An 11,057-nucleotide genomic window follows, 5' to 3' on the forward strand; every position below is an offset into this window, starting at 1 on the left:
TGTCCAACATAGAGATCACAGTACTTTACACTTAATGTTGTTAACCAGAAGATTTCAAAGTATTTTATGTTTAAGCCTTATAACATGAAACTTCTGAGACATTGGTGGTATTCTCATTTTAGGTGGGGAAACCAAAGCACAAGTGTTTGAATGACTTGCTCACGGTTTGATAGTATCAGTGTTAGAATGCGAACTTATGAGCATGGGACCCAGAATATTGACACCCTCCAGCGCTGTGCTGGAGCGTACTGCTGTCTGAGGACAGTGGTCCCACAGGCCTCTCTAATCACTTTCTTTTTTTGTTTAAAGAAATTATAGATGAAGACAACAGTGTGGCTGCCATGTACCAGGCTGTTGGTGAACTCCCTCCGGCCAACAGAGACACACTTGCTTTTCTCATGATTCACCTTCAGAGGTGGGTTCAGCCAGGTTAGATGTTCTAGAAGAGGGGAAAAGAGATGCTGCAGCCTGGGGGTTGAGTCACGAGGGAGTCTTCACCCTGGACTGTTGACAAATTCAGATAGAGTTGGCAGATGTGACATCAGCTCTCATTCAGTGGGTTTTATCTGTGAACAAAATGAACTTAATGGCCTTTTTTCTTTCCTTTTTTTTCTTTCTTGTCTAGAGTGGCTCAGAGCCCAGACACTAAAATGGACATCACCAACCTGTCCAAAGTCTTTGGCCCCACAATAGTTGCCCATGCTGTGCCTGATCCTGACCCCATGACACTATTGCAGGACACTAAACGACAACCCAAGGTAGGTGATTAGCAATGACACTTGGAGAGGAGCATGGATATAAGACACATGAAGTACCCTCCTGACGGCTCTTGTCTTCTGGCCCATCTGATACCACTTTTAGGCTGAATGAATTGTGGATTTCTGGTATGGTAGAGAATTGTGTACTAAAGCATGTTTCTCTAGGTGGTAGAGCGGCTGCTGTCACTGCCTGTGGAGTACTGGAGCCAGTTCATGATGGTGGAGCAAGAAAACATTGACCCAGCGCATATAATTGAAAATTCCAATGCCTATTCCACTCCTCAAACGCCAGATGTTAAAGGTAGTCCTGGAATGTTGCTCTATCAGATCTTCAACTATGGTCAAACATCCACTCTCACTAAAACAATGATCTCGGATCAAAGCCTTTTGTTAGACTGTGTTGGAACAAGTCTGCTGAACTAATTCCTACTCCTCCTGTCTCACCCTGCAGATACCACACAGCTTTTGACATTGTTGGTAACTGCTCTTTATATCAGTGTTGGCACAAGGGGTGGTGAGGTCTTTTATTGGACCAGTTGTTGGAAGAGACAAACTTTGAAGGAAGCTACACTTTGTAGCTTCAAAGCTTGTCTCTTTCACTAACAGAAGTTGGTCCAATAAAAGAGATTCTCACCCATCTTGTCTCTCTAATGGCATTTCAAAGTAGGCATTCTTTGGCCCTTTTTACCCACCTCCCGTGTTCAAGAAGAGTCTCTCTTTTTCACACTGAGGTCCTAATAATTCTGGTTCCTTAGCCTGGCTATGCTCCCAGCCCTGGCTCTCTTCCTGCTTTCCACCACCAGGCTCCTGGCTAGTGATGTTGTAATGTAGTCGATTAAGCTATAAGCAAAAGCTTGTCAGCTAATGCTATAGACTACACGCATTCCTCTACCCTTGCCAGTACACTTTTTAGCAGGCTGGCCAGGGTCCGGAACTTACCCTGCTGCAGCTCTGCACTTTAAAGTATATAAGGAGCCAGGTGGGCGGGCAGCCCGGCTCAGTTCCATCTCATGCCGAGTCTGGGAACTCAGAATCTCTTCCCACCCCCTGCCCCGACAGGGGCTGCTGCCACCCTGCGCTGCTATCTTTGCATAAGAGGCAGCAGCATAGGATGAGAGGCAGCTGGTCCACGAGGGGAACTGGCTTTTAAACTGGCTCCTCTAGTGGAACAGCTCCCGCCTGGCACCCCATACTACTGCCTCTGTATCAGAGGCAGCAGTGCAGAGTGGCAGGGGGCTCCCTGGAAGTGGGTCCAGAGCACACTGGCTGCTGGCCCCACCCCTGGGGACTATAGGATAGTCGAGTAACTGATAAGAATTCATGAGGTTACTCGACTATTCAATTAACCGATATTTAACTTCTTCGAGTGGTTGCTCATGTCCATTCGAAGTAGGTGTGCGCGCCGCGTGCATCACGTCTTCCGGAGCATTTTCCCTAGCGGTACCTGTAGCGCTGGCAGGGCGCCCCCTGGAGTGGCACCGCCATGGCGGGGCATAAGTACTCCTGCCAGCACTGCCCCACCTCAGTTCCTTCTTACCGCCGTGTCGGTCGTTGGAGCGTCTCTCTCTCTCTCTCTCTCTCTCTCTATCTGTTTAGGCTTAGATAGTTAATGGTTCCCGTTTCTCACATGGTAAATAGTTTGTGTAGTTAGATAGTTAGGTTTTTTGTTTTTGCTACCTTCCGCCCTTGGGGGTAAGGAATGCCCAGGGCCGCAAGGCTTCAAGGCGTGCGCTGACTGCGGGAAGTTTATGCCCAGGGGCGACCCACACGACAGCTGCCTTAAGTGTCTGGGTGAGGCTCATCTGGCAATTGCCTGCAAAATCTGCAAGTCTTTCAAGCCCCGTACGAGGAAAGAAAGTTTCCCCCCGCTTGAAGCTTCTCCTTATGGAGACGGCGCTTCAACCGGTACCGCCGGACGAGCCTGCAGTGCACAGCGCACTGGCCTCCACGCACGAGGCCGCACACCGGCACTGGGCATCGACATCGAGATCCTGGCACCGGTCTCACTCTCTGCCATCTAAGAGGGTGAAGAAGTCCTGGGGCAGGTCTCCGTCTAAGAAGCCAACATTGTCTGGACACTGCACTGGCAGTTCACCGGTGCATCCTGTCCAGTTCTGGGCCCCCCACTACAAAAAGGATGCGGACGCATTGGAGAGGGTCCAGCGGAGGGCAACCAAAATGATTAGGGGTCTGGAGCATATGACCTACGAGGAGAGGCTGAGGGACTTGGGTCTGTTTAGTCTGCAGAAGCGAAGAGTGAGGGGGGATTTGATAGCAGCCTTCAACTTCCTGAAGGGAGGTTCCAAAGAGGATGGAGAGAGGCTGTTCTCAGTAGTGACAGATGGCAGAACAAGGAGCAATGGTCTCAAGTTGTGGTGGGAGAGGTCCAGATTGGATATTAGGAAAAACTATTTTACTAGGAGGGTAGTGAAGCATTGGAATGGGTTACCTAGGGAAGTAGTGGAGTCTCCATCCCTAGAGGTGTTTAAGTCTCGGCTTGACAAAGCCCTGGCCGGGTTGATTTAGATGGGATTGGTCCTGCCTAGAGCGGAGGGCTGGACTTGACGACCTTCTGAGGTCTCTTCCAGTTCTATGATTCTATGATAAGGGGATGGTTGGATGAAATAACATGATCTTGGTAACTAATTGACCATTCATTATAGGGAACTTTCTGGGTGTCTGGCTGGTGAGTCTTACCCACATGCTCAGGGTTTAGCTGATCGCCATATTTGGGGTCAGGAAGGAATTTTCCTCCAGGGTAGATTGGCAGAGGCCCTGGAGGTTTTTCGCCTTCCTCTGTAGCATTGGGCACAGATCACAGCTGAAGGACTCTCTGCATGTTGGGGCCTTCAAAATATTTGAAGGCTTCAATATCTGAGACATAGGTGAGAGGATTATTCTAAGAGGGGTGGCGAGATTCTGTGGCCTGCACTGTGCAGGAGGTCAGACTAGATGATCATAATGGTCCCTTCTGACCTTAAAGTCTATGAGTCTCCCCCTCCCCCCCCCCCGGTGCACCGTCGGCACCGAGGGGTCCTGGTGAGCCCTGGTCGCCTGCCCTCTCATCGTCCGTCTACGCCGGACACCTTTGAAGCGGCGCAGGACCTAATCAGTCTTACAACCTTCCCGCCGTCGTCGGTCGACTAGGACTGGTCGAGGTCACCCCCTTTGGAGGCTCGGAGGGCACCGCCGTCGCCCATGCATGGCCCGGGTCGGCATGCTATGGTGGCTTATGCGTCGGGACCAGCCCCGGTGGGGTCGGCTCCCACTACTACTACGGCACCCTTCACGACGCCGAGCTGTCATTCTCAGGGAGCTTCGAGCCATGGCAGGTCGTTGCTCTCCACGTTGCCAGAGCCCCGCTTGGCCGTACTGGTGCCGTACCCCCATGGCCATGTGGCCTCCCAGGAGTCGGCATCCGTCTCCGTGCTGTCATCGGCGTCGACCCAGTGGTCTACCCCGGTGCTGGGCCGGGGCACCCCGGTGCCGCAGCTCCAGTCGACGCAATTGGCACCGGGCATGGGCACCCCGGTGCCGCACCTGCTGACCACACTATCGGCACCGGGCCTGAGCACCCCGGTGCCGCAGCTCCAGGCATCGCAACCGACACCGAGCCTGAGCACCTTGGTGCCGCAGTTACTGGCGATGCAGCCGGCACCGGGCCTAGGCACCCCGGTGCCACAAACGTTGCAGCTGGCACCGAGCCAGAGCACCTTGGTGCCGCAGATGGTGGCGTCGCAAACGGCACTGGGCTTGGGTACCCCGGTACCACAGCTGCTGACGGTGCAACTGGCACCATACCCCGGCGCCACAGTTGACTGCTTCACACTCGGTAGAGTTCGCCGCACCGGGTCTGGATCCCCCGGTGCCGCAGTTATCAGCAGCCCTTACGGCACCGGGCATGGGTCCCCCGGTACCGCAGACGGCACGTCCTCGCCGCGCCCATGTGGGCAAACCAGAGTCGATGGCCAAGTTTGCACCGCACTCCTCGTCGGCTCCCCCTTGGCTGGAATCCGATTATTCTTCGGACTCGGACTCAGTGTCGGTTCGGTCGGGGTCTTCGGGAGCATCCTCGACCCCCAGATCCAGACACCAGAGGGACCACAACCAGCAGATGTGGCCCCCTCATCCGCAGTGGCCTTTTTGGACTCCCTGGGCCTATCATCAGTGGCAGGGCCAACCACCACCATCTATGGGGTCGGAGGCTTCAGGGCACCGTTCCCGCCCCTCTGCGTCCCTGTCTAGGGCGCTGCCCTCCCCCCTTCGAGTGCCGCAACAAGATCCTGTGGCACCGCAACCACCGGTACCGGAGACAGGCCCTCCAGAGGCTCAGACCGTCCAACCGGCCACGCAGTTGGTCACGACCACTCCCCTGTTGATGCAGGAGTCGTCGTCCTCCCCCCATGAGGCACTGGAGGACCCAGCGCCTGGGCTGCCATCAATGGATGCCAGAGCACATCAGGACCTCCTGCGGCGCATGGCTTCCAACCTGGCTGTTCCGGTCGAGCCCATAATTGAGGATACCGATCCAATGGTAGACATCCTCACCGAGGACACCCCTGCGCGTTTCGCTATACCGCACAATAAAACGGTTTCAAAGATTACTAACGCCCTGTGGCAAACGCCAGCAACTTTGACCCCCTACCCAAAAAGGGGTAGAAAGGCGTTATTTCGTCCCGCAGTCGGGTCACGAATTCCTTTACTCCCAGCCCATCCCGGGATCATTGGTCGTACAGGCTGCGGCCCAAAAAGAAAGGCTTCCCCAGCCCGGGCCTTCTCCAAAGGCAAGGGAGCCTAAGAAGCTGGACTTGTTGGGCCGCAAGGTCTACGCTAAGGGTGCTCTGCAGCTCCATATCGCTAACCAGCAGGCGATGCTGAGCAGGTATGCTTTCAACACCTGGTAGGCGGTCGAAAAATTTAGAGACCGACTCCCGATGAAGGACCACCAGGAGTTTGTGGCTGTGGCTTCCGAGGGTAAAGTCATTACACGAACTGCCCTCCAAGCGGCATTGGACACTGTGGACTCGGCAGCCCGCATCATGGCGACTGGTGTCGTTATGCGCCGTGGGGCGTGGCTTCACGTCTCGGGGATTCCCTCGGACGTGCAGCATACCATCCAGGACTTGCCTTTTGAAGGGAAGGCCTTGTTCTCGGAGCACACCGATTCCAGGCTCCATACCCTAAAGGACACGAGGTCAACTTTGAAGTCCTTAGGCATACATACGCCAGCCACGCAGCGGTGACAGCTGCCGTATAGGCAGCAGGGTAGAGCGCAGCCCCAGGTTCCCCGTGGGGATTTCTGGAGGCGCCGCTCCCGGGCCTCCGGTGGAGGTTCCAGGGCGGCTGCGCACCCTCAAGGGCCTAGGGGTCGACGTCGCCCCAGGTCAGATTCCCAGCGGGCAGGTCCCCACGGCCCTTCCAATCAGGGCAAGCCCAAGTTTTGACATGGTATTCAAGAGTCCCGTACCAGTCTGCCACCCTGGCCCCCCGTTTGGGGCCAGGCTTTCCCGTTTTGCCCAGGCATGGGCCCGGATAACATCAGATGCCTGGGTTCTGAACATTGTTCATACGGGCTATTCTATCCCATTCCTGGTCCCACCGCCTTCAAAACCCCCTACCCTGTCCCTAATAAGGGACACCCCTCACGAACACATCCTGTTTCAGGAAGTGGTGGCACTTCTCGAAAAAGGAGCAATAGAAAGGGCGCAGGCATCCTCGGTAGCCTTTGGTGCCCAAGTACTTATCACAGAAATTTGCAGGGCAGCCACCTGGTCTTCCCTTCACACGTTTGCAACACATTATGCGCTACCTCAACAGGCCAGGGAGGATGCAAGGGTGGGCTCTGCAGTCCTCGAATCTGTGATGTAAATATGTAAATATATAGATCTGGTTGTCTTTGTTCTGGGTTGGTGACTTGTTACGGTTTAATTGTTCAAATAAATCTGTTTATTGTTCACCTTCCTTTATGACTCTGGTGCTATAACTGTTCCGACCCCTCCTCCATGGGGTTAGCTTGGTAGTCACCTACTTCGAATGGACATGAGCAACCACTCGAAGAAAAGAACGATTACTTACCTGTAACTGTTGTTCTTCAAGATGTGTTGCTCATGTCCATTCGACTCCCACCCTACCTCCCCTTCGTCGGAGTTTCTGGCAAGAAGGAACTGAGGTACCGCTAGGGAAAACGTTCTGGAAGACGTGGTGCACGCGGCACGCACACCTACTTTGAATGGACATGAACAACACATCTCGAAGAACAACAGTTACAGGTAAGTAACCGTTCTTTTCCCTATTCCTGGCCCTCCTGCCATTGGGCTCTTGGCTGCCGGGATTCTCTGGATGTTGCTGGTTTAGAGATGGTCCCAGTTTAGGGAGGTGCAACCTGTATCTTATGCCAGGATAGAGTTTCTTTAATTACTTTTCCACAAGGTTTGTTAAATCTAACATATGCTTACATACGAAGTGTACCAAGCAGTGACTAATGCTTCACTTAGCTTTGCTTTTGTGTCTTTATTTGCATACAGCATATGGAACTGGTTGTGCTGCCTTGCTAGCATAAATCTAGAGTGCCATCATTGACATCAGCAGAGTTACCTGGTTCACCATATGGCAACAGGGCAAAATATAATCCCATGACTATAGTTTAAGAAGAAATATTGTGAGTGGCTAATTGTGTGCCTGTTCTAATATAACTCTTGTTCCTCTATCGGAAGTGAGCATGCTGGGTCCTCTCACTACTCCAGAACAGCAACTAACAAAGACTCCATCATCTAGCTCCCTGTCCCAGAAGGTCCGATCTACATTCAGCAGGAGTACCCCGAAGTAAGTGACACTATGTAAAATTAAGTACTAAGGCCATGTCTACACTCCCAAGCTCTCAGTGGCATAGCTATACTGCTGGGAGAGATCTTTCCCATCAGCATAATAAAACCACCTCCTCATCTGGCGGTCAGAGAATCTGTTCACACAAGCACATCTGTCAGTGTAATTTATTATGTCCAAGATGACGTTTTTTCCTCACATCCCTGAGGGCATATTTAGACTACCATCACAAGGAGGTGCACAAATGGAAGAGCTGGGAATTGTTGCTTTATAACAGAGCTTTACCATTTCTGTTTGTTTAGATTTGGGAGCAAAAGTAAGTCTGCCACCAACCTTGGACGCCAGGGAAACTTCTTTGCCTCTCCTCTGCTGCACTAAAATGGACCTGGAGTTTCAGCCCTTCTATAACGTTTACAGCTCACATAAGCATGAGTACAATAAAGGATTGACTGCCTGTCACCACTCTCAGCAGCCTTGTGTACTAGGCTATAATCGTGTTACTTTTATGTTAGCTTAATTTAGGCTTTGTAAAATGAAACTCAGAATGTATTTTAATAAATATTTAGTGTCCTATCTAGTGTTAGAGAGGAAAGTAACTGGCAAGATCTAGTCAGTATGTTAGGACAAATTGCCACACAAATACTGATTGGAAAATGTATCTTTCAATGGGAAGCTGGCCTCCATCTCTTTAAGAGCGCCTTAAATGGAACTCCAATAAAGACTTTTTGAACACTATAAGGCAGCATTTTGCACCAGCAGTAATCCTACCTTGTTCCAAGAGAGCAAACATAATCCTCTGGGGAGCAAGTGCTGATCCTGTGTATAGGGAACCAGTGAATGCTGAGATGACAATGTTCATCCCTTGCAGGTCTATTTTTAGTGAAGCCAGTGACTTTTAAAAGTGAGAACTCCTAAAACTTGGTCATGTGAAAAATTACAAAAACCAATGTTCCATTAATGTGCCTAAACCTGCCAGAAGTCTTGAGACTCTTATTTGTGTACTATAAAATGTCCCGCCCTGTAAATATGGTACTGAGGTTTGTATCGGTCTTGACTACAGGCCATAATTTTGGCCTCTGCTTCTACAAAAGCTGGTTTTGTTTGTTTTTAATGAATTGTCACTTCGTCTGTGACTTATACAGCAGAACTACATAAACATCTGCTCTCTCTAGTAAGAAAAGTTTTATAGATAAGACTGCCTGCCAATACTGGCATAAAGAATCCTTGGATAGGTACTGTGGGTACTTCTTAAAACTATACAGCCCTGCTTGACATTGGGATGGGGTGTGTTAATGACTATTTTCCAAATTCCAGGATGAGAGGGGGATGCTAATTTAACAAGGCGAATGCTGCACCAGAAGCTTTGTTAAGCATGTACCAATATTTATAAAAACTGTTTCTCAATATTAAGTTCCTGGAAACTGTACTGACCTCTGCCTGTAAGAATAATGTACAGATGGTATATAAAGTAAATCACACTTTTCTAATGAGGCCAAGGTCACTAATGCATTTCTTTTATTTGTGTGTGTAAATATGCCATGCTATGTTTCAGACCCAAATCCAAAATTCATACTCAGCCTTAGATTCTCTCAACTCTTCTGTTCTTCCTGCTGCTGCCCTGCAGAGGGGCCAAAAAACACTCCCTCTTCCCTCCCCCCCCCCCTTCTTCTCCCCTCCCTCTCTCCCCCAGCTGTGAAATGCTTCATGTGCCCTCAAACACATTTTCACCTGGCCTGCCCAGGACTATTCATCACTGTTGATGATCTGAAATGAGTAAAGAAAATACATTTTCAGAGTTAGCAGAAGCTAGAAATAAACAGTTAATACAACTTGAGGAAGAAGGAAAAAACATACGAACTTGGAGTTGAGGGGAGAGATAACTACGGTCTTGTAAATGGCAGGAGCTCATCTTGCCTGGTGCAGGCTTGTTCACAATTGTCTCTATCTGGGTGAAGGTTCTGCCCATCTTTACTGATCTATTTCAACATGAACATTAATTGTTCTTGGGTGTCTTCAACCCAACACTTACATGAGCATTCACAAACTAGAAAGTGAAGAACCCACATCTTACCTTTTAAAAATCTTATTTTTAAGTAATTCTGATTTTTTAGGTTTCACTCATGCCTTTTGCATGAGTGGGGTTAATGTTTTGTACCTCCTCTATGGACAGAGGACTTCAGTCGCTAAGAGCACCAATCCAGAACATTTATCCAGCACTGAATATGTTTTAGCCCTTGTCTTACTGCACAAATGGTCAGTTGACCCCCAAAGTATTGAAAGCAGAAACCATTATAAATATTCTTGAGTACTCATCTCCTCCCCTTCTTCCCCCTCCCCCCCTTTAATCAGCTGCTAGACCACTACAGGAAGCAAGTGCCTTTCATGTTAGCAGGATGTGTACTGTTTTAAAAGGTTAAAAAAAAAAATTATCCTGGGAATGTCAGTCCTGGGTGACGTCTGCAATTTTCTATGGCTCTAAATCCCAGAAAGTCAAGTGGGAAAAGTCTGAAGAACTACCTGAGGAACTTTGTACAGCCAATGATCATCAAGTGCTAATTAGTTAAGCCTCAGAATATGATTTACTCCTGTTCTTACCCCGTTCAGGCTTGATTTTTAAAATATTTGAGATTTTTTAAAATGCTCAAAAGAAACAAAGTTCCTCAGATAGTTCTTCATAAAGTATCTGAGAAACTATTATTGACATGATGTTTGAACAGAAGGCATGAGAAATAAAACAATGGGAGGCAAATTGGGAACCACGAGAAGAGCAATTTTTGCTGATGTCTGCTTCACTGCTAGTGAACAATCAATAAAAGTGAAATCAATTGACCCGCTTTTAGGGTGTAAGCATTACTTGTTAACAAACTTCCACCACTTATAAGCAGTGTTTGCTTTGTCACTGTTTATTACTTGCAGGCAATAACCTGCTGGGCATTCTGGGATTTGTAGTCCACAGCTTACTCGGCTGGGCATTCCTTGGCTATGGTAGGTGTTAACCAGCTCCCAGAAGGGAGCAAGCCAAGTGCTATTTTGAAAGCAGTGTGATTGTACACAGTGGGTGCTGGAAGGGTTGTAATAGTTGTGCTAGCTGTCCCAGCAGGGTCTGTGGGCATTACAAGAACAGCATTGTATGGGGGGTGTCCAGGGCCCTGGGAGGGTGTCGCACAGGAGGGCCCAGAATTGTGGTTTCCCGCCCACAGCAGGGAATGAAATACAGCAGAGCAGGTGCCAAGAGCACAGCAGGTCTCTGAAAAGAAGTGGGGGTAAGATGGCTGATTTTCAACTCCCATAAAACCAAACCACCTTGCCCTGCCCTGCTCTGTGCTTGTTCTCCCACCCTCACTGGCTCAGGGATGTGAAGTGGGAGGGAGTACAGGCTGTGTGCTGTGGGTGCAGTTTCTGGGGTGGAGCCAGTAATGAGGGGTTTAGGGTCCAGGAAGGATCTGCAGGCTAGGGCAGGGGGTTGGAGTACAGAGG

General features: G+C 49.9%; 1 protein-coding gene across 2 annotated transcripts in view; it reads left to right on the top strand.

Moving 5' to 3' along the window:
- The window catches only part of RACGAP1 (Rac GTPase activating protein 1), a 42,924-nt gene extending 33,853 nt beyond the window's left edge, over positions 1–9,071 (top strand). For both annotated transcript variants that reach the window (XM_075902069.1, XM_075902070.1), the window contains exons 13-17: positions 310–415; positions 626–758; positions 924–1,059; positions 7,472–7,580; positions 7,883–9,071. In XM_075902069.1, the coding sequence (XP_075758184.1) occupies positions 310–415; positions 626–758; positions 924–1,059; positions 7,472–7,580; positions 7,883–7,958 (560 nt within the window). In that variant the 3' untranslated portion in view covers positions 7,959–9,071. The remainder of the gene's footprint in view (positions 1–309; positions 416–625; positions 759–923; positions 1,060–7,471; positions 7,581–7,882) is intronic.
- Positions 9,072–11,057: the final 1,986 nt, after the last annotated feature.

Source organism: Pelodiscus sinensis, chromosome 19 (assembly GCF_049634645.1).
Source record: "Pelodiscus sinensis isolate JC-2024 chromosome 19, ASM4963464v1, whole genome shotgun sequence".
In the NCBI taxonomy this organism is placed as follows: domain Eukaryota; kingdom Metazoa; phylum Chordata; order Testudines; family Trionychidae; genus Pelodiscus; species Pelodiscus sinensis.